The sequence below is a fragment of the Ambystoma mexicanum genome, chromosome 4q, assembly GCF_040938575.1.
Source record: "Ambystoma mexicanum isolate Mex_15411 chromosome 4q, UKY_AmexF1_1, whole genome shotgun sequence".
Classification (NCBI taxonomy): Eukaryota; Metazoa; Chordata; class Amphibia; order Caudata; family Ambystomatidae; genus Ambystoma; species Ambystoma mexicanum.
Window position 1 is genome coordinate 196,447,744 of NC_090928.1, and position 27,791 is coordinate 196,475,534.

Here is a 27,791-nt window from a genome sequence, read left to right on the forward strand (position 1 = left end):
CACGCAGCTGCGTGGCTTCATAGTACCGCCGGAAGATCGGTAACGCTAGTCCTCCCTCCTGTCTGGGAGCCATTAATAAGTGCCTACTGACCCTCGCTCTTTTCCCTTCCCATAGGAACTCATTAGCCATTGCCCCCAGTTCCCTAAAGAATCCTGATGGTATTGCCTGCGGGATTGCTTGGAATAAGTACAGTAGTCGTGGGAGTGTAACCATCTTGATTGCTCTGATCCGCCCCAACCATGAAACTCTGAAGTTCCTCCACCTCTGAAAGTCTTGCTTAATATCTCTCAAAAGTGGGGGATAGTTGGCCGTATACCAGCTTGCGAGGGATGCAGTAATCCTAATTCCCAGATACCTGATGCCCCCCGGGCTCCATAGAAAGGGGGTGCTTTCCCTCAGAGTGTCGCGCTCCCCTGCCCTGAGCGTGAGGTTCAAGATTTCAGATTTGCTGATGTTGACTTTTAGGCCCGAGACCTCCCCAAACTCCTCTAACAGGATTGTACTAGCCCGGATAGATTAGGTTGGCGCTGCTAGGGTGAGCAGCATGTCATCGGCAAATGCTGCCACCTTCTGTTGTTATCCCCGAAGAGAATGCCCTGTATCCCATCTGCCTCCCTTATGGCTTGAAGAAGGGGCTCCAAATAAATTGCATAAAGCATTGGGGACACTGGGCAGCCTTGCTTTGTGCCTCTCTGCAGTCTGAAAGGTCTCGATGTTGTCCCATTCACTGCTATTCTAATGGACGGGGCCTGATAGTTGGCTTGGACCATCGTCAAAAATTCCCCTCCAAAGCCATTTTTTGCAAGACCTGGAACAGAAAGGACCACTCCACGAGGTCAAATGCTTTTGCTGCATCCAACGCTAAGAGGACCATGGGAGTGTCCGTTTTCTGTACCTTTTCCACTAAGTGGGCCACACGCCTGATGTTCTCTGCCGTTTGCCTGCCCCTGACAAAGCCCACCTGATCTGGGTGGATCAAGTCCGGGAGGTAATTCTCTAGTCTGTTTACCAAGATCTTCGTAAAGATCTTGGCATCAATATTTATCAGCGCGATAGGCCTATAGGATGTTCTCTCCTCCGGATCCTTAGTAGGTTTAAGTATAAGGGTCAGCTTAGCCTCCTCCATGGAAGGATCTATTCTGCCTGTCAGCCTGAACGTGTTAAAGAGCGAGGTTAAGTGTGGGATCAGCTCTGTTATGAACATTTTGTAGAAGGCTGCGGTATAACCGTCTGGGCCCGGGGCCTTGTTCAGTGGTAGGGCTCTGATCACTCTTCGTATTTCGCCCTCAGAGATTTCCTTATTAAGGGCATCCCATGCCTCCCTCCAAATTCTCTGCAGCTGTACCCTTTCTAAGAACCCTTCCTGTAGGTGGGTCTGGGGATTTTGCGAAGCATAAAGAGAATCGTAGTACTCAGCCAGTGTTTCCTGGATATCCGCCAAACGTGTGGCCCGTTCCCCTGTCACTGTTTTCAGTGCTGTAATCGCGTTCCTCGATCTCGCCCCCCTAAGTAGGCACGCTAATAGTGCATCTGCCTTATTTGCTTTAGCATAATACTTGTGGCAAACAGAGAGCAGAGCCCCCTCTGCCTTTTTAGTGCAGAGAATGTCTAGCTGCCCCAGTGCCCTTCTGTACTACCTCATGGAAGACCTAGTTGGGGTTGTTCCCGCCTTTTGCCTTGCTGCCTCCACCTCTGCTTTGAGTTGCTCTTCAAATGCCTTCAATTGCTTCCCCCTTTGAGCGGAAGCCGCTATCAATTGCCCCCTGAGGGTAGCCTTAAACACGTCCCACCTTACATCTTCCCTCGTGTCCCCTTTCTTGTTGATAGCGAAGAAACTTTTGATCTTCTCTTCGATTTCCTTTCTAATCACCGGATCCCTAAGTAGGGACTTTGGGTATTTCCATCCCCACACCCCCCTTTCCTTGCGTCCCAATTCAAGAATGATGGACACTGTCTTATGGTCTGCAATCCCTATGGGGCCAGTGTTCACCTTCCGGATCCCGCCGACCAGTTCCGTTGAGACCCAAATATAGTCAATTCTGGACTGTGACCCATGGACTCCCGAAAGAAGTGTATCCCTCCTCATCCCCCTCAGCTCCCGCCATGTATCTCGTAAGCCCATCCTCTCAATTCTGTCCTTCAGTTCCGCCGATGTCACCGCCCCTCCCCCTCTTACTTGGCCCCCGATCCTGTCCCGCTCCCTGTCCCAGGCAATGTTAAGATCCCCCATCAATACTATTTGACCCCCCACGCCTTTTCTTCTAATACCCCCAATACTCGTTGCAAGAACTGCTCCTGTCCAGAATTTGGGGCGTAAACAACTGCTATGTTGTAGGAAAGATCCTGATACTTCCCCCTGGCCACGATGTATCTCCCCTCCTTGTCCCGTATGACTTCACTGACTCTAAAGTCAACCGTATTTTTAATAGCTAAAGCCACTCCCCTCGTTTTACTATGGCTGGAGGCGTGCAAGATTTGATCGAACCCCCGCAATTTTACCCGCCCCAGATCCTTGTGCAAGAGGTGCGTTTCCTGTAGCCCAAAAACGTCCGGCCCTTTTTTCCTTGTGAATTGTTCCAGTTTCTTCCTCTTAAGAGGGGAGTTAAGCCCCCTAACATTATGCGTTAGCTACTTGAAAAGTTACTAATCGGATCTTGTCCCATGTCTGCCGGTGCCTTTCGTACTCTCTTCTGTAGGTTGCCCCATCTCTCCATCCCCTTCCCACCTGCCCTCCCCCCTCGTTCTTCCCCCCCTGGAAGAGCATTCCCTTCCCGCTCCCCCTCCACTCCTATCTTGGGCATTCCCGCCCTTCCTGGTTCAAAATGGTTGCTTCCCCCGATACCCCAAAGATTAATTGCTCCTTTTAGAGGCCCACCACCCCTTTTACCGCTGTTTAAGATTAGGGGTCTTCTTGTGCTCCCGTCGCCTCTTCTGTTCCTCTGTCTCAGTGTTGATCCGCTCTCCTTTGGTCCCTTTCTCCTTTTCACCCCGACTGTCGTCCACTCTCAAGGTCTCGGCCTGGGCCGGTGTCCACCGAGTGTGCTCCAGACACTGTAGGAGTCTCCTCTAACCCTATTTGTAGGATATCTGCTCCTTCCTGCACTGAGGTGATGCGTTTTTGGCTCCCCTCCCATTCAAATAACAAACCAAATGGGAAGGTCCATTTGTAACGGATGGCTCTCTCATTTAACGCTTTTAGTACTGGTCTCATTTGTCTCCTCTTTATAAGCGTGCTGCTCGCCAAGTCCTGGTACAGTGCGACCTGCTGCCCTTTTATCCTTTATACAAAATGGGTTCTCGTTTTCTTGTCGCTTGGAGGACTGCTTCCTTTTGGGCGTATCTGGTGAAGGCAGCCAGTACGTCTCTCGGTCTTGTTGTCTGGCCTTTGGCCAGTCTCCCTACTCTGTGCACTCGATCCAGTTCGATCCTGTCCGGGCTCCCTTCCAGAATTTCAGCGAAAACCTCTTGAATTACTGTTTTTAATTCTTTATCTGGCACCGATTCGGCAGCATTTTCACCCTTATGTTGATCCTTCGGGATCTGTTTTCTATGTCCTTCATCTGGATCTCCAAATTTCTCGTGGCCACATCAAGCCTCTCTATGGCTTCACTGTTGGCCGTGGTTTCTTGGTCCACTTCTTGGAGGCCTTTTTCTAGAAGGTCTGTCCTCTCCCCTAGTTGTCGCATCTCCTGTCTGATATCCCTTAGGGCCTCATTCAGGTCAGATCGCATAAGTTGAAATTGATCTTGGAATGTCTTTGCCAAGTTAGTCTGTAAGGCGTGCATTTCGCCCAGGAAGTCCTGTCTTGATATCAGGGCCAAACCTTCCATGCTCCCTTGGGTATTGCCTTCCCCTGCCTCTTGCTGGCTGCTCCTGGCCCCCTCCCTAGTGTTTTTCGTGGCCACATGGCATGCAGGGTGCCTGGGGTGTCACCTGGGACTTGGGCGGTCTTTCCCCCTCTTCCTTTGGCCTTCGTGGTCATTGTCCCCCGTCTTCCGCTCCCGGGTGTGCCTTTTGTCGCTCCACTGGGTGTCTCCGGGGCTTTCTCGTCTTCCTCCAATCTTCCCTTTCACTGGAGGGTTAGTTATCCTTTACCACCCTCCGCTTTACTTTATCGGGCCACTCCAGCCGTTTCTGCTATGTCCTCCCCTCTATTCCGCTATATACCTCTTACCAGTTCTGTTGAACCCCTTATCCGGCGCCTCCTCCTCCTCTGCACTCGGAAGGGGTAAGTTTGAGCAAGAAGGTATGCAAGTTGAGGCGGTCCTGGAGAAGCTGGTCAGGGAACGGATCCCAGCTGGGCCCGGAATCGGGGAGGAATGTGAATTCAGCACAAGTAGCCGCTTGCTATATGTCGGCCTAGGGTTGCCAAAATCGTTTGAGCAGGTGGCCCTGGCTCAGCCTCCGTACCAATGTGGACCCGGGTCTCACCGTGCCACCCCCTTCAGTGCTTGAATGCCTAGTGTCCTCTCTTCGTGATCCCCCCCCAGGGGCCACACACTCCTCCTGGGCCACCTCTTAACCCCTCTCCGGAGGATTAATGGGGCACTCCTCTCTGGAGGATGATGTTACGACCCTCGCCCAAACCCCCCCCTGGCAAACCCATTCGCCAGGTGGAGTTAGGACTCAGGCCTCTAAAGCCTGGCATCCTCTTCAAAAGCCCTCATGGGGCCAGACCACCATGAACAACAATGTGCTTGGGAACTACTTTATTGTATTGTCAGCCAACATGGAGGCATCCACATAGCCTGGTTCCCTAAGAACCAAGCTATGCTGTCTAGTGTTTTGGGTGTGGCAGGCCTGGAACTACTTTCCCTGGTACTACTTTACCTGGGCTATATAAACCACACCCTGACTGCAGAACATGCTTTGTGTTACTTTGCAGCTTGCAACGTGACGCTCACTGTGTCCAGCTATTCCCTCGAACCTCAGAGAAGCAGAACCTGCAAGGAGACAAAAGGAACATCATTAGCAGCAGCATCTTACCTGCAGTCTTCATCTTTAAACACTCGCAGCTAATGAGAACAGCTTCTTCGAATCTGCACGCCCCCCGGACAGAACAACCTGAAAGAGGAAGATAGAGGTAACATTAAAGAAAGCTGTAGAGACATTTACAAATTACGAACTGCTCAAAAGGCTTACCTGGCTGGTCGCCTCTCGGCTGGCACCACTCCGGACATTCCACTGGCGCTGAAGAACAATGCGACCTACAAGGAAGGAAAACACAGGTTAGCAAAGGCAAGACTTCGCAGCGCTGCGCATAGCGCTTACTTACCGCATCATAGCACTCTTAATGCGCCATCATTTACCAGCGGGGCTCAACCAAGCCAGTTCGCTGCGCTGAAGCTCCACATACCTAAGGGAGAAAAAAAGCCATTTTAAACAAGAAAGGCATGCAGGATAGCAACAAAACTGAAGAACAGCAATAAGACCTACCTGAACAATATCAAACGGGCCGGCGTTAGTGAAGTAACTGGACCGCACTCGTCCATGAAAGACAACGCGCCCTTGCAAAGAAGGCAGGATGGAGAGCAAGGCCTAATTCTACCACAAGGCAGAACCTTCCCTGCAGACCACATCAGGGCAAAGCTGAGAAGCATACCAGCGAGTAACCCAGCTGGGTGGCGTTCCTAGGTGAGCGTAACGGATGAATGGGGTCCGCCTCCTCCTATGATTCAGGCGTGCCCCTTACCTCTCCACTGCTGGGTCGGCTCCTGCAGCGCTCTCCGCTGTCCCCCTCAGCCCTCCCTCCGGGCCATCTTAAGCACTTTTGTGGCCCTGGGCTTGGACATCTCTGGGGCCCCCTCCACCTCCACCCGTCGTGCTCACATCCTATAGGTTGATATGCCGTCTCGCAGCATAATAAGCACGTTTTTTCCCTTTAAGTCCCCTTACACTCTTCATTCAGAATGATAAACAAGTAGCATGTGAAGACCAACATTAGCAGTCTACAAAGGGGTTACTGTTCTAGTACCTATAGGGTAATTTGTATCAATAACATCCAAGAAGGTAGATGTAGTATTAATGCAGGACCGTATGTAAAAGGTACATGTAACCCATAATAGACAGAGAACTCACTCACATTAGCTGACTCACAGAATGCAAAAGTTCTCATGCATGGATAGAGACCACCAATTGGAAGGAAGGAGAACGCTACACATACCGTAGCATGGATAGTGGAGGCAGATTAGAAGCTACCAGGAAGGTGTCCTTATCCAGACAGACTGATATTAGAAGTGGTATATGGTTTTCAAATAGTGTTGCCATTAGATATCAAAGGAACAAATGTCTGTGCTGTGCGATATAAATATGCTCACTATTAACTCAGTGAAACCATGAATAAGGCTTTTATGAAGTTCATACCATGAGAAGGAAATCACTTGGAAGGGCTGGCAATTTTGAAAGGTTTAGAGACTGGCAACATTGAGAGGTTAGGCAATACAAGATTAAATAAGATGCCCAGGATCACACATTGGTGAAAGGGTGACGGGGCGAAGCTGGGATGTGTGCCAACTCTGCAATTTCTGAATTTGAACACTTTCTTTTCCAGTTCTTACCATGAGCTAAAACAATCTCATGTTATTAAAAACGCACTCTGGAAAGTACACAAATCACATTACCAAACATGACAATTTTTAAACAAAATATTATAGAAGGGTGTTATGCAAAAAGGGAATGATTCTAGATTAATTCCATCATCAAGGGAAGTATATAAGAACCAGCATACTAATCGATGTGATTTAACAAATTTAATCTGGGTTTGTCTTTTGTATTTTAAAGCTTTAAATACTTCCAAAACAATGGCTTGTGACATTTTCATTTATAAACGTGCATAAAAACCTTTGACTTTTACCAAAAAGCAAACCGTTTTTTGTGTCAAACAAGCAGACCTTAAAATATGCCTGCAACATACGGTCCGCTCTCTTCTGTCTACCAACCCTTCCACCCAAATGGCCTACATAAGAAGAAAGATCAAGTAATGGGCTAAACGATACCAGAAGCATGCAAGAAGGCAAACCTCACAGCACAGTAATGTAAGATATATTAGAGTATTTGACCAGATTCACTATCGTCTGCTGGCAAATCCAGGATACAAACATGAATGCTGTCGTTCCATAGTCTTGAGGACAAACAGTTTATGCCATTGTTGAAGGCGAGTGCCTAGGTTTTACAGCACCCCATCTGAACAAACCAATTTGTAGACCTTCACCATACAGATGATATGTTCGTTTTTATAGCAACCCCTATCTGGTACAGGTACATTGCTGACAATAGCAGATGTTGTTCTGCAAAACCAAGTACATTTGCAGGCAGGTTTATAAACTTCTGACATAGGAAAGGCTCAGCCAGCCTTGCTGGAATGTGATATTCTAATTTTGCATATGGATACATATCTCTGCAATGAGTGGTTCACATACTGAGCTAACTTCTGAACCATTGTGGCACTCAGTTGATCAATATGCATTTCCCCATTGCCTATTGCACATGATCAACATAATTCCCACTGGAAGGAAAGAATGCTAGAGTTGTAGAGTTGTGCCATAAGGAACACACAAACAATGTATTCCACAGTGAACACAGAAAGCAATACATGATGAATTGATCAACGCAGAATGCACTTGTCAAAACAGAAAGGCAATGGGTTTAGAGCCTTAGCAGCACCCCATAAAATATCCTGACTTTTGCTATTTAAGACTGGTCAACAATGGAATCTTAGTTCTTCAGATCAGCTAGCCTTGTGGGGCCCCTCTAGGTTGGGGGCCCTGGGCAAGTGCCCCTTTTGCCCTCCCATAAAAACGTCTCTGCCCTCTCTGCGGGATATTGCTCTCCTGGCCACCCAGTGGGGTATGCGGGCCGCTGCTCCTCTCCACAGGCCCTCCCGCCGGGCGCAGCCCGCTCCCCGCGTGTTCCTCCTCTCTCTCTGCAGGCCGTGGGGGGTGGAGGGGGTCACTCCGCTGCTCCTCGCTGTCTGTGCCTGCAGGGCTCCACTAGCCGCCCATGCCTCCACTACAGGTCCGCCTCCTCCGTCCCACAGCGGCCCGGACACTCCCTGCCTGGGGCCCTCTCTTCCGACGCCGGGTGAGTGCTTCCTTCCTCCACACTCAGTGTGAGCCGGCAGTCTTCCTCCAGTCTCCTTCTCTCCTCCTCCCTTCACGCCCGCACTCGCGGCAGGGCCGATCTCCGGGCCACAGCTGCCCTCTGTGGGGGGTAAGGGGGGTGACCCGCATTGTCTCCCGGGCTCCCTGCACCGGTCCTCCGCTGTCACTGTCGCAGAGGCTTCCTTTTGGAGCGGATCAGGAGTGCTGGCGGGGTGGTGGGGCGCCCTTACCGGCTCAGGGTCGAGGAGGAGCTGTCGGCACGTCTACTCGGTGCCGGCTGCCATTTTGAACTCCATCTTTTTTATTTTTGCTGTGCAAAAGTATGGTGTTTTTCTTTCTCAGAAAGGGCTCTGTTAAACAGACCTTACTTTCGAAAAATGCCCCATGCTAAAAATTATTTCTATGTGTACATTGATGGGCTCGATCTACTGACACAGAAGCAGCTGCAATGTGACTTGGCAAAATGGCAGCTACATAGTAACATGCCTTCCCAAAAAACAGTGTGCTGGAAACAAATTAATTCTAACAGTCATTGTTGCCATTCAAAGTATTGCACTCATGCACAAAATACCTTTAACTGCATATCCTCATTTGTCTGGTGACACAGCTTTGGCTAAATAAAAATGGACAGCAATACTGGTTTGATCGGCAGAAGAGAAGATCCTGTTAAAATTGCCAAAACCCAATCTGGTGTCATTTAGGTCCACGTGGTTTCCTCTGGGCCTGAAGCTTCAGGGCCATTTATATATTGCCATTGACCCGACGTTTTATCCACAACATATTGTGGCCTTTGCCTAAGAAGCATTTTGTTCTCATTTGCAAAGCTTTGGCAACTCTCCCAGGAGACCAGGACATACCTCCTTTAGGAGCAGGGTGGGAGGGTACATTCAAAGGGGCATTTGCAACACAATGAGCAAGTCATATGAGGGCGATAATTACTTGAGTCCTTTTTATTTGAAGCAGATGGGGGAGTAGTGAGTAGCTGGGAGAGAGCCTCCACACTGGACAGGGGGCCCAGACATCTTGGATTTGCCAAATGCCCCCTTCCTGCCTGAGACCCCTCCTAACTTTCTGCAAACAAAGCACTCTAGGTACCGACACCACACTGCTACAACAACAAGGATTGGCCGCATGCAGAAGTCTTGGAATGGACCTATACAATATAGCAAAGTGGCTATATGAAGGGGTGAGACCCCAGCCACAATCGAAACATCTTTGAGACTCTTTTCTGAAAGATTTCACAGACAGGGAATTCCAAAGAAGTTACAGTTTCTCGCTCGTTTCCCACTTTAATAGAACATTTGAAGTGATCTGCTATGGGAAATCTGACTGCAGGTAGATACTGTTACCCAGCCAGGTCGCTGCTGCTGAAGTGGCAAGCCCTGCAAGTGTGCCTGGGAAACCTCCTGGCTGCGGAGGGATACGGAGGGCAGAGAACAGACTCATCTTTCCTCATAGGCCTGGTGAAGGTATCCACTGTACTCCAAGGAACAAATGAAGCTGTCTTTGGACTGCTCTGCAATTGTGAGCATTTTTGAGTCTCTTCGAACGTGTTGAACGCCTTCGAGCAACTGCAAAGACACAACAGAGCTGCCTTCGACTCAACTTCAAGTCAGAGTCCCCTTCGAGCTACGGTGATACGAGCACCACTGCAAGTTGCAAGCTTCTTCGAGCCACAAACCATTGCCACTTGTAGAACTGCATTGTTGTGTTGTACCCCATCGAGCCAGCTCACCAACTCGAACTGGACTCTATGTGCTGGAAAGCACCCAGAAACCTGGCTCAAAGATGTTGAGACCAAGAAAGACGACAAGAATGTATATATTTGAGTCTGTTCACCTGGCCTTGTTATCTGGGCCCTCATGGCAATGAAAACCCTCATTTTATACCTTGAAGAGAATCTTGTAGTTTGACTTTTCTACAAGACGATTTACCCGCAGCGCCCTATTCAATACCCAGAGTGCCCTTTTCTGACAATGTCTGCCTTACCGGGGCATCTGCCCTTTTAGCTTACTTTAAGACTTATTTTTATAGAAACCTGATTGGACATTTCTTTTACTTTGCTACTTACCGTACTATTGTAGTTTAGGATACCCATTCATGTTTTGCATGCTTCATCTTTTTGATGGCATTCACTGCGGTTCTAAGTTAGTGTGGGGTTGAGGAGGGGTTTAGAAACTACTACTCAACCTGGTTCTGCTGCCAGGCAGTAGTCATTTTTTCACAGGAAAGCAGCCACGTCATAACATAATTGGGTCCTTCGGAATGACACAACTGGCTATCATTTGCATTGGAAGTTGCACTTCCTTTTGGGAAATCAGTCAAGTGTTCGCTTCACAGAGCATGTGCAAAGAAGAGCCTCTCTGTTTTCCACATATTACTAGAAATTCAAGAACTTACATTGAGCCATTTTACCCGAAGATCAGTAATGAATATTTCTGAAGGTTCAAAGGTAGCTAAAGATCGAACCTCAAACCAATTTAAATATAAATTCATATAGATAGGTAGCAGCCCCACTGTAGTAAACCTGTCCTCAGCTTCACCTCCTTCTGTACTTGGTCCTATTAAATTTGAGACTAAGGGAAAAAATATAATGAAGATGTTTGGCATATATATCGGTTAATCAACTGAATAGCACTCAATGGAAATATGATGCCCTAAAATGCCAATGTAAGCAACTATGTGTTGGGTGCGACATGTGCAAGGGATGAAAACAGCGAATCAAAGTTACTCACTGTAGTGACTAGAGTACTCATTGTCCTTAGTCCCCTTCCCTCCATCCTTGTGGTGCGTCCTCCAACATTGGGACAGTACCGAAACCTTTGGCAGCGAAACATGAGCTATCCATTTAAATTGAGCATAGCAGCCATGGCAACGGCGTTGGGAACACCGTTGAGGCGCCGCCCTTCGGCGTCTCACCTCAGTCCCCTTTTTACACATCGAAAGTTTGAATACCTGGCTATGCTGCCAATTTTATCCCCTGGCATACCAGCGGGGGAAGGTGGGTGGGACGTATGGAGAAAAGGGGACTAAGGACTAGGAGTACTCTAGTCACTACAGAGAGTAACTTGAATTACTCATACGTCCCGTCCCCTTTCCTTCATCCTTGTAGGCTATTCCACCAAACAAGATAAATGGATGGAGCTGTGACAACCTGTCTCATGCCTAAGAAAAAGCAAAAAGGTTCTTGAGAACGGCCTGACCGAACTCTGCATCCTGCCTGGAACTGGTGTTCAGGGAATAGTGCTTACCGAACGCAGGCGGAGTGGCCCACGTAGCCACCTTGCTAATGAGTTCACAGGAAGCGTATCTATGAAAGTAGACCGCTGTACGCTTGGCCCTGACCGCGTGGGCATGAATCACCACGGCAACAGTCTTACCCATGGCCACGTAAGCCTCCAAAAGGGCCTGGACTATTGGACAATGCAACTGGCAATAGAGGCCTTGGAGACTTGGGTGCCAGGAGCCGAGCCCCCGAAGGCGACCAACAGCGCCTCTGATTTCTGAAAAGATCTCATCCGGGAGAGGTAGAACTAGAGCACTCTGAGGTCTAGTGAATGCAAAGCCCTTTCAGCCTCCGACTGCGGGCTCAGAAAGAATGCCAGCAGGTAGATTTCCAGGTTCAAGTGAAACAGGGATAGAACCTTCGGCAAGAAGTTTGGATGAGTGCGCAAGATGACCTTGTTGTGGAAGGTGGTGAAGGACACACACGACGACAGCGCCTGCAGCTCACTGACTGCGTGCAGAAGTGAGCGCCACCAGCAGAACTGCCTTGAGCGTCACCAGTCTGATGTCCACCGAGGCCATTGGCTCAAACGGTTTATGCTGTAAGGCCGCCGATTCTAAGTGATCCGGCCACAGCTGATTTTGCCACGGCCGGAATGTTCGCATGAGAAAGGTGCAAACTACCAAAAGTTCGTACCTTTCTCATGCGAACACACTTACATACTACGGGGGCTGCAGGGGTTTCCACCCGCAACTCCCGCTCACTATACTGTAAAGTTTAGTGAGCGGGGTGTTGCGGGGGACACCCCTGCAGCCCCCGTTTATTTATTTATATTTTATTTATTTTTTATTTTGCTGGGGTGCTGCGGGGGTGCCCCCACAACACCCCGCTCACTATGCCACACAGTATAGTAGGTGGGGTGTTGCGGGGGACACCCTCACAGTCTTTTTATTTTATTACTTACCTGCAATGCTACCACCAAAGGTTCGAACTTTTGGTGTTCAAACCTTTGGTGGTAGCATTTTTCGGTCGTTTTGTACGGTCGGACCTTTTTTTTCGGTCCAATCATACAACAACAGGCCGCCAGCACCATGTTGAGGTTCCAGACGCGGTGTGGCCTAGGCAAAAGGATTAACTAAAGGGAGGAATGTTGGGATGCAGGTGCAGATTGTCGCCCCTGCCCATGCGATTTAGATTGCGAAAAATATATGAAAACATGGAGAATAGATGCAGGACGGTGTAGGGGGAAGGGGAGCATTTTACAGGTGGGACTAAGTGGTGGGAGCGGTGAATCACATATGGAGGAACAAACCAGTGGTTTTCTCCAATTGAATTATGCAAGATACATAACATGCATATATATGGGATACAATACTCACTGTAATAATATTTCCGATGCTTGTATCTGCTTGGATTCACATGCTATGCATAGGCCGACATCTAGTGGTAGCCGCAGAGTATTATATTTTTTGTTTTCGAAACTCGAAAAAGCAAACGCCGACAGGGCGTGCCAGTAATACTATCCTTACTGTGATATCCACTGTACCCATGGTCCTTCAGGCATCGCTGTCCCTTTGATTGTTTTGTTTCTGATATTAGGAAGCATGAAATGTAGCAGGAGTACAGATGTAATAAAGCGGAAAAGAGTAGATAAGCCAGAAAACATCTACACACCTTGAATTTTGAATTTATATAGCGCACGCAACCAACTTAATCGAATCCTGGCGCAGATGGAACCATAAAGTGAGGAAAAATAGCCAGCCTAATAAATATTGATGCCACTGAAATTCACAGAAAGAGCATAACAAAATCATATCTAGTTGAACAAACCTACTACACAGGGGAGGGAGGGTGGGCGCATGTGAATCTAAACAGATACAAGCATCAGAAATACGATTATGGTGAGTAATGTATCCGTTCTGAGGCTTGTGGATCTGCTTAGATCACATACTATGCACAGATTAGCAAGCAATGTCTGGAGAAGATGGTGGGTTGTGAGAAGGCACAGTGGAAAACAGATGTTTTAGCACCGCTTGTCCCACCTGTGAATCTGCTTTAGAATGTGTGTCAATTCAGTAGTGCTGAGCAAAAGTATGAATAGAGCTCCATGTAGCTGCTTTGCAATAAAGGCCAAAGTAGCTCCTGTACTGCTGGTAGAGTGAGCTCTTGGTGTGAAAGGCAGAGTTTTGTTTGATAGAGTGTTGCAGAGATGTATGCATTTCACTATCCATCTGGAGATGGTGTCTTTTTAAACATGATCACCTTTGTTGCCAGGTGCTATGAAGACAAACAGTTGGTCTGTTTTTCGTAGCGGTTGCGTTTACATAGTAAAGAATCGCCCTCCTCAAATCTAGTGTACAGAGGTTTCTTTAAACTGAGCTTGAAGGGTTTTGAAAGAAAGCGGGTAGTTCAATGGACTGGTTGACATACAAAATTGGATCGGAACTTAGGTTAAAACCTAGGGTGTGTTCTTAGTACCGACTTCTCTTTGTGGAGAACAAAGAAAGGGTCTTGCACTGACAAAGCTTGTACTTCACTGACTATTCTTATGGAGGGGATGGCCCCAGGAAAGCCATTTGATATGTTAGGTGTTTAAGGCTGAATTTGTGCATAGGCAGTGAGGGCTAGTTTCTGTTTTGCAGGGTGAATGACCCTGCCCCCCCGTTGCGCCAGAAGATGTGCTGGGCCTGTCGGAAGGCGAACAGGAGACCTCTCAGAGAGACTGAGCAGCTCCGAGAACCCTGGCCTGGTTGGCCACTGCGGCTCTCGTAATTGTCTGCTCCCAGTCTGCTGAGCCTGTCCACCTCCAGGTTGGACTCCCCTAGAAGGTGGATGGCCGTGAGGTAGATGTTGTTCTCCAGAGCCCATTCCCACATGCTGACTGCCAGTCAGCACATTGGAGGGGACCTGGTACTTCCATACTTGTTGACATAGAACATGCTGGTCGAGTTGTCTGTCTGAATAAGGACAACCTTGCCCTCGATAACCGGAAGGAAGGCTCTGAGCGCTAGCCAGATCACCTTCTATTCCAGCCAATTGATGTGGTACTCCTGCTGGGTCCAGATGCCATGGACGCAATGGTTGTCCAGGGTGGCCCCCATCCCTCAAGAGAGGAGTCCGTAGTCAGTGTGACCTGCAGGGTAGGGTTCTGGAAGGGCTTGCCCGTCCGCAGGTTGCAGTCCCTGGACCACCATGTGAGGTCCGGATGAAGAGAAGGAGGAACAATGATCATCTGCGAACTGAGAGCACTGTTCCTGGTTCCATGATGCCGCGAAGTGCAGCTGTATACTCCTCATCCTGAGTCTTGTGTGGGGGACAGCCAATAGGACCGCTGCCATGAGACGAATAGGTGTTGGTACCACCAGGCCGATGTCACTTCTCTGCTGAGGTAGTGTGCAGTGGCCCTCTTGATGACCATGATCTTATCCTCCGAAGGAAAAACTCTCTCCGAGCCTGTGTCCCATATGAGGCCCAAGAAGGCGAGAGTCTACGTAGGCTGCAGCTGGGACTTCTTGAGATTGAGCGAAAAGCCCAGATTGTGAAGTGTGTTTCTTGAGGGCGTGAGAGGTGCATTGCACCGCTTCCGGAGATTAAGCCCGGACGAACCAGTCGTCGAGGTATGGATAGATGTGGTGGACCTGAGCCCTGAGGAGGGCCACCACTGTATTCATCAGCCTGGTAAAGACCCTGGGGGCCGAGTTGAGGCCAAAGGGAAGCACCTTGTATTGGAAATGGTAGCCCATGATCCTGAATCGTAGAAAAGAACGATGAGGCTGCCAAATTGGGATGTGCAAGTACACGTCCTTCAGATCTGGTGAGCACATCCAGTCTCCCCTGCACAAAGTCTCTGCTATTAAAGCCGGCGTAACCATCTTGAATTTTTGTACAGGTAGGGAGAGGTTGAGAGCGAAAAGGTTCAGCACAACTCTCAGGCCCCCCTGGTTCTTTTTCTGAATGGCGAAAATCCTGGAGTAGAAGCCCAAGCCTCGCTGGGAGGCTGGGACTTCCTCCACTGCCTGGCTCTCGACGAGCGACCGGATCTCCGCCAAAAGAGTTGCTGTCCCAACCTGTGGGAGTGGAGGGGGAGAGGCTGGGATGGGTATGCGGTACCCCGTGGATACTTCCGAGAGGATTCAGTGGACCGCAAAATTTTGGTGCCAGAACTGTTCATGGAGAGCAAGCCTGCCCCCCACTGGAGACACATGGACCCAGAGGGGCGTGTCATGCCTTCTTTCCCTCTGAGGCTGTTGCGGAGGAGTGTGACTGAAAAAAGCCATTACCCCCCCTTTTTTGTTGCTTGCGCCGATGTTGGGTCAGCGAACTGTCAGGCTGCGTGGACCTCCGCTCTTGGAAGCCGCGGAACCCTCCGTATGTACGCCCGTTGTCCGAGCGCTGCTGTGACTGGTGCACATTTTGGGCATGGTCTTTGTAAGGATGGATAAAGACTTGTCCGTTTGTGAGCTGTTTTTCTTTTTGCTCAGCTCCTCGTCTGTGGTGGAGTGCACCACAGACGAGGAGCTGTCGAAGGTCACCCCCTTCGAACGGAAGATCTAATATGTGTTCCTGAACATCCGGGTTGAATTTAGTAGCACAGAGCCAGGCTGTTCTTCTCATGTCCATGGCAATGCAGATGGCCCAACGAGAGGTGTCAATGTGGGCCAAGGTGGACTCCATGATGTCTTGTGCCATCATCTTGGCCTCTGCCAGTCCTGCCTTGAATCGCGATTGGCTCTGCGCTGGAAGCTCCGAGAGGAAATCAGCAATATCCCACCAAAGCCTCTGGTTAACGGCTGCCAGCATGGCATCCGCGTTGGCTTGACGAAGATGCAGGGACGCGTTGGAATACAGCTTCTTCCCGTACGCCTCCAAGATCTTCTCCTCCTTGCCTAGCAGCGCTGCAGAGAAAGAGGCCGATGACGACTGTTGCTTGGAGTATAGTGATGCCGCAGCAATCACTGAAGAGTGCGGCCGAGGGTGGGCCGATAGCAAGAGTGTATCCCCCTCCATCTGCCTGTACTTGGCGTCGATTGACTGGCTGGACCAAGTGGGGTTTGAGCCAGCCCTTTTTGGCCAAGGCGACTACGTCCTTCTGCATCGGGATCACTGTTCTCACTGCTGGACGTAGCGTGAGGACTTTGGCGAGGACCCCCTCTGATGGTTGCTCGACCTCGGGTTGAGGAAGGCCCAAGTATTCTTCCAGCCCTGCAAGACGTTCAAGGAAGGCCATGGCTGATGACGGTGTGTCGGGGTGGTCCTCCTCATCTGTGTCTACCTGAGGGTCTGGTTGGTCCGGCACTGGAGGAGGGGTGCTGGGAGCCGAAGGCTGGGGTGTGGAGACCGGAGGCGGAGGCTGCAGCAGAGACTGGTACAGGACCGTCTGCACAATCGGTTGAGGGGCTGGAGTGGGTGGCAGAGGCTGAACAGGGGCCAGGGGTGCCTGTACTGGGGCCTGTGGTTCCGGAGCCATTGGCGGGAGCACGTCCTTGATGGCGTCCCTGACGATGACCCCCCTCCGAGGAGATTTCACCAGCCCAGGGAACCTTTAAAAAAACCTGTCCTCACAGGCTGGAGGGGTGGTAAGCGATATTGATGTGGTATGGGGCAGCTGCTGGAGCCTTTGCGTACCCTACCCATACGGACGCAGCGGAAACCTGCCCTGTGCAAACGAAGGGTAGGCTGTAGGCCACATACCTGGTTGATACCAGTCCCACCTTGACACACATTCCTCCACCTGCTCCCTGCCTTGGTGTAGTATCGGGCAGATGTCAGAAATGTCTGGCACGGTGGCCATTTTGTCAAGTGTGCAGGACCAGGTAAATGCATGAAGACATCCTGAGCAAGCGCATTTCTTTACGTATGGTTATTTGGCGACGGGCTAGATAATGAGGTAATTGCAGCAGTATGCTTTGCACTCTTTCGTTTGATGGAAACACTAGACCCTCCTCTGTCTTTACGACAGCTCCTAAGAACTGTTGATGTGCTTGGAATGAGACTTGATTTTTTTCTTGTTAATTGAGAATCCCAATTAGAACAGAAGATCGATTGTTCTCTGGGTATTTAGCTTGCAAATTTGGGGGGATTCCCCCGTTATCAGCCAGTCGTCCAGATAAGGGTACACTGGGATTGATTCTCTGTGTAGGTGCGTTGCCACTACCGCTAGTACCTTGGTGAATATGCTTGTAGCGGAGGCTATGCCGAAGGGTAGCTCCTTGAATTGGTAGTGTTGGTTCGCTATTTTGAAACACTTTAATCTTCTGTGCGCTGGGAACATTGTAATATGAAAGTGTGCATCTTTTATGTCCAAGGTTACCATGTAGTTCCACTGTTTTAGTAGTGGGATTACTTCCTGTAGCGTTGTTAAGCATAATTTTTGTGGCTTGACATAGGTGTTCGCAGGGTGCAGGTCTAGGACAGGGCGCATCGTTAGGTCTTTTTTCGGCACGAGGAAGTTCATTGAATAAATACCCTTGTTTACCTGGTTTGCCGGGACGATTTCTATGGTGTCCTTTAGTAGCAGTGCTTTGGCTTCTTCTTACAGGATGCATTATTCTTCCTGTGTAGTTTGTCTTTGTCTTGGCAGGTGGATGGCTGGTGTTTGTATTATCTCTATGCAACAGTCCGCCGCCATGGTGGAAAGTACCCACTTGTCCGACGTGATCCACGCCTATGCGTGGGCAAAGTGAGAAATACGACCTACTGGAAAGGGATGGGAAGGAACCTGTAGCGGTTGGCCATTGCTTAGGAGGGGTGCAGTCCCCTCTTGAGGAGGAGGATCTGCCCCTATGTCTAGACATTCTCTGGCCCCTCTGAAAACTCTGTTGGGAGGACACCCCTTGTGAAGAACACCAGGACAAACTCTGCCCACCCTGGTTGTAATGGAGGACCGCTGGGAATTTTGTCCTCTAAACCGTTGTGCATTTGAACCTCCTCTCTGCCCTAAGGGTTTGTTAGTGGGCTGGCCCAGGGATTTGAAGGTGTCGTATTCCTCCTTCGCACTTTTTTGCGCGTCTTCGACCGGTTTGCCGAATAATGCATTGGGGTCGATGGGCATGTTTAAAAGGGTAGCCTGGGTCTCCAATTTGAAACCCATTTCAAAGTGCCATGCATGGCGTTTAATGAGTGTACCTTCTGCCATAATTCACCCCGCATTGTCTGCTGCGTCTAAATTATTTTTAAGAATGCAGCTTGCTTGCTACTGTCTCCCTTCAGCAATAGTGTGAAATAGCTGTGTCTTTAGGGGTCCTGGAACCAAGTCCATTTGTTGTGCAACCTCGTCCCACTTGTGGCAATTATAGCTGGATAACAGTGTAGTGCTGTTAGTATTCGTACTTGATAGGCAGCTGAGGAAGCTCTTTCCCTGCCCAGGGTGTAGATTTTCTTACTCTCCTGGTCAGGAGGGGTTTCAGCAGAGGCTAGGGGTGTTCCTGCTATCTTTCTCGTGGTGGTGACTACTAGATAGTCAGTCTTTAGCTGTCCCCTAATGTATAAAGGGTCCGATGGGGGTGGTCCGAGTTATTTTTCGATGCGTGGGTTGACCACTCTTGGTTGAATACGCCTCTGGACAGATTGGAGCAGATGGATGAACTGTGCAGCAGACATATTATCCCCAAGGAGTTCCTCTACAAAGACTATCGACTTCAGCTTCCTAGGTATTGATCTTAAAGTGTTCTGCAGCCTTTAATAGCAGGGCATTGTACTGCAGCTGGTTGTCCACCGGGGAATCAGCCACAGGTTGGTCGGTATGATTTGGAAATTGGAGGATGTATACATCATCATCATAGTATTGGTCTATGACCCCTGTGTCCCCTTGGTCTTCTGGTCTGTAAATGAGCCATGGTCTTGTGTGCCTTGAGCATCATCATAAGTTTATTGAAATGATGAGGAGTCTGTTGTGTCCAGGCAGGCTCTTTTGGCGTCAGGCTGTTGGCTAGCTGCTTCGTCTTAAGGGGGGGGCCTGGAGGTTGGGGCGTTGATCTGGGTGTTGATCAAGGAAATGTACAAAACTAGAGATTCTCCTCATGACCCTATCAAACTGTTCTGGGGTCCATTGGGAGGAGCTTGGCAGCACTGATTGTGTTTATGATGCATTGCCCCTGAAACTGTAGAAAAATCCCCTCTTTTAACCATATGATTTTGAGGCTTGGGGCGTCGAGAGGTTTGAGTTTTTTTATGTTCTGGCCTTCAGTACGGTGTCAGGGACACATTTTTTAATTAAGTCGCACATTTTAGAGCTTTTTACAGGGGCTGCCGACGAGTCTTTCGACGCATGGTCACTGTAACCAGAGGACCTCCCAATTTTGGATGCAGTATCGGAAACAGACTTTGCCGTCTGTTCCGGGGACCTGTCATGTGGTGATTGCGACCGCCCAGAGGACAGGGAATGTTCAGACCTTCCCTTCGACACCACATGTGGTTTATTGGTCGTCGACATGGTCAACCTTCGGCCACGGGGATGTGCTTGGTGTGGCCTGTAATGGAGGTGCTTTAGCCGCCGGGTGTCTCCGTAGCAGAACCGCAAGCCTGCCTGCTGGAGTCGGGGGCTCGCATGCGGAAATCCATTGGATCCATATCGCCCTCAGCGTCACTTAGGATGCCAACGCTGCCATCGCTGGTGGCTCCCTCGATGTCCATGGCGGCCTCTGCCTGCATGGCGTGGTGGGCCCAGCATTTAGTCTTGTGGTCATTTAAAGTTTTAGGCCTAAACAGTTTGCGAAACTTGCACTGTTTTTCGGCGTGGTCCCTAGGGAGGCAAAGGTTACACACCCGGTGTGAATCCTTCCAGGGAAACTTCCTGTTACAAGAAGGACAGAATTCAAAAGGAGTATTTTCTATAGTGTATAAAGATGGCAGCTTGGCAGAATACAAGCGAGTATAGGGGAATATGCGTTCTCTAAGTGAGATGGAATATGAACCTCCCCCCGCTCTCCCTACTGTACAGGTCCGAGGTCTGTTGGGGCCTAGATAGGGCGCAGACAAAGTTTGTCGAGACGGGAGTCATTTGACGACGGATGGTCTTGTCCTTGAAAGCCGTTGCCAGAGATCTAGCAGTGTACGTTGTGGAAAGGACAGAAAGAAAGACTAACTTTAAACTTTTTCTAAGTAATGGTGTCAGCCAAGAAGGAACTCCATGATATGCGTCGGACTACGATGGCGGAAAAAACTATCTGGGGGACCTCGACGCGTGAAGGACCACAGGTACAGTGGATGTCACACTAGGGATACTACATTACTGGCATGCCCTATCGACGTCCCTTTTCGAGTTGCGAAAACAAAAAATGTAATAGTCTGCGGCTACCACTAGTGGTCGGCCTATGCATAGCATGTGATCTAAGCAGATCCACAAGCCTCAGAAAAAAATATATATATATGCACACACACACAGTAATTACAACATAAAGTGGAATTGCGTTTGGAGTAGGCCTGGATCCTTGAAGGCCATGTTGAAAACACAAACAAGGCCTCTTCTTCTGTTTGACCATTACATTTTGATTCCCAGGCACAGAGAGAAACACGCACTTACACCCACACCAGCTAGGCCTTGGAACAATTAGGCAGGAATGTGTGTAGCTGATTTGGCGAGGGGCTAGCACGAAGGTCATATACTCGGGAAGCGAGGAAGAGGTCCTAGAGTGCCAAAACAGGAACTACGATTTAAGACACTAGCGCCCCCCAGAATGATGGTCATTCCATTTGAACTACCAGATGGAAAGGGAAAAAGGTCCCAAATCCTTTGTGAACTGGATTGATTAGTGGGACACTAGGTTTGCTCTTGGGGAGTAAAACTCAAAGGGGAAAGCGCAGAACATAATCTATGATTTGTGACATTGGGGAGGGCACGATGGGGGCATAAACGTGTCTTGGAAGAGAAAAAGGGCTGCTTTGTTTGTTGGGACCGGACTGACCTCGAAGTCACCTGCTGAGTTCATGTTGATAACCAGGTGTACATCATGTGGTTAGGATTAAAGATAGGGTGGTGCCAGTTGAATGCAACCAATTATTTTGCAGTCTCAAGATGGACAAGTACGTCACCCACTTGTGGTGAAGATGGGCAAGAAGACAGCGGAACCAATTGAATAATTGGCTATATGTAATCATTAGCATGTATATAGGCGGTAACCAATGCGGGTGGGGATTAACACTGTATATTGAGTGCGTCATATGTGATGATTTTTGTTTGTATGGAGGACAAGAGAGCTCTGTGGCAGTGGACTTGTAATACCATTGTCGCCATTTTTCTTTTGTACACAAAATAAAGCGCTTCTCTTGCTCAAAAAAGGGTGCACCTATAGTTTTTCCCTAGTGGGTTGTATTTTTTTTGGTCTGATCATGGGGAGTTAATGTACAGTATATATTCATTCTATTTTTGCAGGGGGGGAATGGGGGAAGCCGCTTGTGTCCTCGAACCAATGGCAACCTCATGGCAATACACCGACACCACCACCTGTGGCATAGAGGTCTGCTTCGATCCTTGGTAGAGAAAACGTAACATCCCTGGACAGGATCCAAAAGTGTGCTTTTAAGTCGATGAAAATATGCAATTACAGAAAACGATTGTCATACAACAAACAAATGACTTAGGACATGGTACAAACTCCAGGGGTTTGAGACAGTGAGCTGGCAGTGCACAGCAGGGCAAGGGAGTAGGAGAAAAGGGTACAGATCAAGGGAGAGGGGGGGCATGAGCAAAACATGCAATGGAAAGGCGAGGAATTGTGTCAGCGTAGCAGAGTGGGAGCATGGAAATTGGGTATTAGAACCCAAGGAGGGGAATTCAGGGGGTGCAAAGAGATACTGCAGCTGTCCTCCACTGTGCAAGGAATACAAGCAAATAAGGCAGTTGGTTAGCACAGTGTAGGGGTGATTGAAGTAGCGCTGCAAGCACCCTGAGAGATCATTAGAGGTGGAGGCTGCAGGAGATACAACCCTCACCGTTGTGTAGCTATTTTCAGCTAATGATTCCTGCTTGTTTTCCTACTCATCTCACAGAGGCCACTGACCAAGTCAAAACTTCGAATCTAAAATGATTTTGTCGCCATCAGGAAAAAGAGAAACATATCTACAGTTACTTGACTATGTTCAAAGGTTTTCCAATCAGATGTCTCCATTAATAGGGGTTTTAAGTGGTTAAACACACACATGCTCTTAATGATTAGCAGTACCTTGGGTTACTTAAAACCAAGCACATCCTTAAAAGCATTTTTCACAAACTTCACTGAGCAAAAGCATTTAGATCATGGAACTAGCAGTGTAGTGAAGGCATACCTGATTGATGGAGTTTGCAGAGCTGCCTTGGGCCGTTATTCCGACCAGAGAATCTAAGAAGGCTTGGTCGGCTGCCGAGCTACCACTGATGGGGCCATTCTTGCCGTCTGCCAAAATCTAATAACAGGAAAAAAGGACAATAGTTAGATGTGGGCATTCTCTGTAATGCCAAAGGCGCTGCCGATTTGCATTACGATTCAAGATATTTTACAAAACGTTAGCCTCATACCAGCAGAGGCGTTGCTAGGGGGGAGCTGAGGGGGCTATAGCTCTGGGTCTTTTGGCTATAGCCCTGGCTAGAAGCTCAAGGGCAACAACCAAAAGGCTAGCTAGCCCCGAACCCAGACCGGATAGACATTAGCATACCCTCAGATCTTTTCCAGACCTAGCAAAACCCCTGCATACCAGGATGATCTGAAAATGTTGCAATGGCGAGAAAACAAACCAAGCATTGGAAATGGCAAAAGGATTTGGCTGACATACTTCAGGTGTGGTCTCAAATGCCTCAACAATGCCATCATATGCTGCTTTGCCACAATAAGCCAGAAAAGGATACAAGACTCCTTATCTGCATATTTACAGTGTCACACAGAGAACTTTGTATACCAGGATGCAACAAAAAAAACAACTAGCGAGTTAAAGAGGGGGCTATGAGTAAAGAAGAAAAGTGGGCTAAGGAGGAAGGCGACGAGTGGAGCTTGCAGGGGTCTGCCTGCCAGAGGACAGACAGTGAGAAGGGATTATAACATATGAGCTTGGTAAGGAGGAGTAATGTACTAGGTCTATCCAGTGGTGTCCTTGGTGTCACTTTGCTCTACCAGCGTTTAGATAGTCTGCTCCCAAAGTAGTAATTTGTCCAGGATAATACAATCTGTTAGTTGAGTGAGATGGAAGATTGTGAGTTCACCAACTTCACACAATTCAGGCAAGTGGGCAATTTACCCAATAGATCACATATGGAGGTCGGATGTTCAGCTAGCCTAGGCCTTCCCAAGCCAAGGTAATACCCACTAGATTGAGGTTCCTTTTTATTTTTTCATGGTGCTTACTTCCAAGCTATAGCCAACGTCAAGCAATCTTACAATTTGGGCTGAGAACAAAACCAAGCTGTGAACCAATGGTGGAAGCTGGAAGACAATAACTGCCCATAAAAGACGTTCATGGAAGGCCCTGGCTGAGGATGGCGTATCCGGATCCTCCTCCTCGTCCGTATCCTGCGGATCTGGAGGATCTTGTGGAGGAGAAGGAGATGGCGCCGGAGGCTGGGGTACAGGGACCACAGCCAGAGGCTGAGAAGGCGGCAGAGGTTGCGGAGATGGCTGTGGAGCCGGAGAAGGCGGCTGCACCGGGGTCTGGGGACCCGATGGAGGTGTCTGTGGTGCCGTTAGCATGGCGGGAGGACTTCCCTGACTGCGTCCTTGATGATAACCCCCATCTGAGGAGACCTCATGAAGCCGAGAAACTTCTCAAAGTGCACCTCCTCACTGGCCAAAGGGGATGCAGGGGGTACCGCTAGAGTAGCAGGGGGCTGCTGGAGCCGCTGTGTACCCTGTCCATATTGACGCAAAGGAAAGTTGCCCTGCACAAATGAAGGGTAGACTGTAGGCCACATACCTGGTTGAGGCCAGTCCCACATTGACACTCGTTCTTCAACGAATTCGTGGAATGGTGTCGGACGGGTGCCCCTTTCTGGCACGGTGGCCATTTTGTCAAGCTGCCTGCAACGTGTTGCTCAGCCCGCTGGGCCCGGCCTCGTCCAAGACTCTTGCGTGTGGAACACAAGGCCTACCCTGCTCCTCGGGCCTCAGCCCGGTAGGTGTAAGACCCTCGACCCGGGGGTCAGTAGAGCTGCGTTTAAGTGCCCCCTCGGACGTATTGCCGGTATTACGGCATAGCCCCTCGGACATATTGCCGGTGTTAGGACGTAGCCCCTCGGCCATTGTGCCAGTAAAAGGGCGTAGCCCCCTCTGGTGTAGACCCAGTACAAGAACCTTCCGGTCCCTCGACACTGCGCCTGGGAGGATCAGAGGACCCCTCGACCCGAAGGCCGGTAGCTTTAGCAGCCTCAGGGCACATGCCGGTAGAAGGACCTGGCCGGGAGAGGCCCTGGGAAGGAGTCTCCCTTTGCAGGGTGCGCTGGAAAATATTGGCCTTGGGCCTGGTTTGATGTTTCACGAAGTTCTTGAGATCCTCTGGAGGCGACCTCTGGAAGAGCTCCCTCCACCTGGCTAGTCTGTTCTTCAGCACCTTCGAGGACAGCGAGTCACATGCCGAACATGATTGCCAACCGTGGTCTGGGCCAAGGCAACGTAGGCAGAGGGCATGGGGGTCTGAATTTGGGAAGAGCCCGTTGCAGGATGGACACCTGCTGAACCCTGTAGAAGTCGACATGCGCCGGGGAGGAGCGTGACGCACGAAGACCGAGTACCTGAATGATAGATAAGACAAAAAAGACAAAGAAGTATTTGCGCGTGGAATTACATGGCCAAAGCGAAACCCGGGAGCGATGTAGAATTCTGCCAGTTCCCATCGACGTGAAAAAGGGGACTGGGGTGTGGCGCAGGAGGGCGGATTCAGGGCAGCGCACGCCTCTAAATTTAAAGGGGAAGAAGGTTTTTTCTGGTGAAAAAGGTTCCTTGTACCGTCCATTGGAAGGGACGCTGATACAGTATGGAGGAAAGGGGACGGGATGTAAGAGTAGGATGGACGTACCTTCAGTACAACCCTATCCTTGTGGAACGAAGTAAAGGGTGGCTTAGATGAAAGTGCCTGCAACTCGCTCGCTCTGCGAGCAGATGTAACTGCAATCAAGAAAACCGTCTTGAAGGTCCACAGTCTCAAAGGACAAGAGTGCAAAGGTTCAAACGGAGCACCCATCAAGGATTTCAAGACTAAATTCAGATCCCAAACCGGCACCTGAAAAGGAGACGGCGGGAACACATTTGTGAGCCCTTTTAGAGAATGGGTAATCAAAGGAATCTTAAAATAAGAACATTCTTCAGACGAGCGCTTGAAAATAGATAGCACTGCCAGGTAACCTTTGTGGCCAAATAAAGCAAGAAAGAAAGAACCATCGGAATGGAACATTGAAAAGGATCGACATTGTGTCCTCTGCACCAGTCGCAAATCTTACGCCAATGGTACAGGGATTTGGTTGCCGGATGCCTGGCTTAAAGCAACACCTCCATCACGTCGTCCAGGAGGTCCCAATCCTTATATCTCAACCTTTCAGAAACCATGCATGAAGGTTGAGAGTCTTGACCTCTGGATGGAGAACCCGACCCCTCACCCCCTGCCCACTCCCCTCGAGCAATATGCCTCGCACTTTCGGTTGGCACCGGTCGCTAACAGATCCAATTGAGGGGTTCCCTAAAGGGCGAAGATCTCCTGAAGGACTTCCTGAGCTAACTCCCACTCGTGGGAGACCGTGCTGTGCCTACTCAGAGCGTCCGCCGCTGCATTCTCCTCTCCGGCCAGATGAACTGCCGAGAGTCAGATTCCTTGCTGAATCGCCCAGAACCAGAGCTGCATCGCCTCTCTGCACAGCGGGAGTGACCCTACACCTCCCTTTTTGATGAGGTAATGCGTGGCCACTATGTTGTCCGTCATGATCAGGACACTCTTCCCTCGCACAAACGGCAGAACCAACATTCACTGGTGGTCAGCTCGTTGGCTTGCGCTCCCCATCCTGTGAGGGAAACCTCCGTCAATACCGTCACCTCCGGCCACGGTTTCCACAAAGGCTCTCCCTTCATCAGATTCCCTTCGCTGGCAAACCACAGAGGATCCTGCGAGACCGTGAGTGGAATCTGAAGGAGAGCTGACATTTTGCCTGAGAATTGCCACCACTGCTTCCTGAGAGCCCATTGAAGGGATCTCATCCTCAGTCTGGTCTCTGGCACAAGAAAAATGCAGGATGCCATGAGGCCGAGCAACCATAAGAATTCGAAAGCCGGGAGACTCTGGGCATGTTGAAATGTGTTGACCATATGGACAAAGTGATGAGCCCTCACCTTGGGTGGCAAGCACTTCCCCAAGGACGTGGCCAATACAGCCCGATGTACTGGATTACTGGGAAGGTGTCATATGCGACTTCTTGAAATTGAGGGAGAAGCCCAGCTTCTGAAGGGAATGGCAGGTGAGGCTGAGATGATCCAAGGCTTGTTCGGGAGAACGCGCTTGGATCCGCCAGTCGTCCAGGTAGGGGTAGACGTTAACCCCCCCCCCTCTCCTGAGATACGCTGCCACCACCACAATGAGCTTGGTGAAGACCCTTGGGCGAAGGTCAACCCGAATGGCAGGGCCCGAAACTGAAAGTGCGAGTTGCCAACCGCAAACCTCAGGTATTTTCTGTGCTTTGGATGGATCGGCACATGAAAATAAGCATCCTGTAGGTCCATTGACACCAACCAATCCTGAAGTCGAAGGGCCTGAAGGACAGGAGAAAGAGTCACCATCTTGAACTTGTCCTTCCTGAGGAACTTGTTCAAGCAATGTAAGTCCAAGATGGGTCTCAGTCCTCCGTCTTTCTTGGAAATCAAAAAATATGGGGAATACCAGCCCTTGTTCCTCTCTGGCACAGGCACTAGTTCTATAGCGCCTTTCTCCAGCAGGGTCAAGATTTCCTGCACAAGGAGCGGATCCGGAATCTTCAAAGAGAGCTTCCCCGGTGGATTGTCATGAGGCCGATTTAGGAAGGGTAAGCAGTAGCCGTGGGCTATTGTTTCTAGAACCCACACATCTGAAGTAATGGCTCGTCACTCTTAAGATGGTGAGACAGTCTTCCCCCAACCAGCGAACAATGAGACCTGGCCTCATATCTGTTTTGGAGTGGCTGCGGCAGTGCCTGAAGGCAAAGAGGCAGCTGCTTGAGCTGCTTTTGCACCTCTTCCTCGTCCACCACGAGGAACCTTACGGTGGCCCCTTTGACCGGCCGCTCCTCTCGCTCTACCAAAAGAGGAGTAGTAACAAAAGGAACCACCCCTTCACTGCTGTCCCCTAAGACGAAAAGGCGGAGGTTGACGCACAGCTGCGCCCAAAGATTTAGCAGCTGCTTTGGAGGTCTGCAATCTCTCAAGGCTTTCGTCAGCTTTGCTGCCAAACAAATGAGAACCGTCAAAAGGCATGTTGAGAAGACGGGCCTGCACATTCGGTGCAAATCCCATCTTCCACAACCACGCAAACCTGCGTATCACGGTGCTCG

At 49.7% G+C, this 27,791-nt stretch overlaps 1 protein-coding gene across 2 annotated transcripts in view; it reads right to left on the reverse strand.

Annotated features, from left to right (window-relative positions):
* Positions 1-27,791, reverse strand: part of SNX9 (sorting nexin 9) — a 1,580,311-nt gene that overhangs the window by 1,017,879 nt on the left and 534,641 nt on the right. For both annotated transcript variants that reach the window (XM_069607724.1, XM_069607723.1), the window contains exon 4: positions 22,589-22,705. In XM_069607724.1, the coding sequence (XP_069463825.1) occupies positions 22,589-22,705 (117 nt within the window). The remainder of the gene's footprint in view (positions 1-22,588; positions 22,706-27,791) is intronic.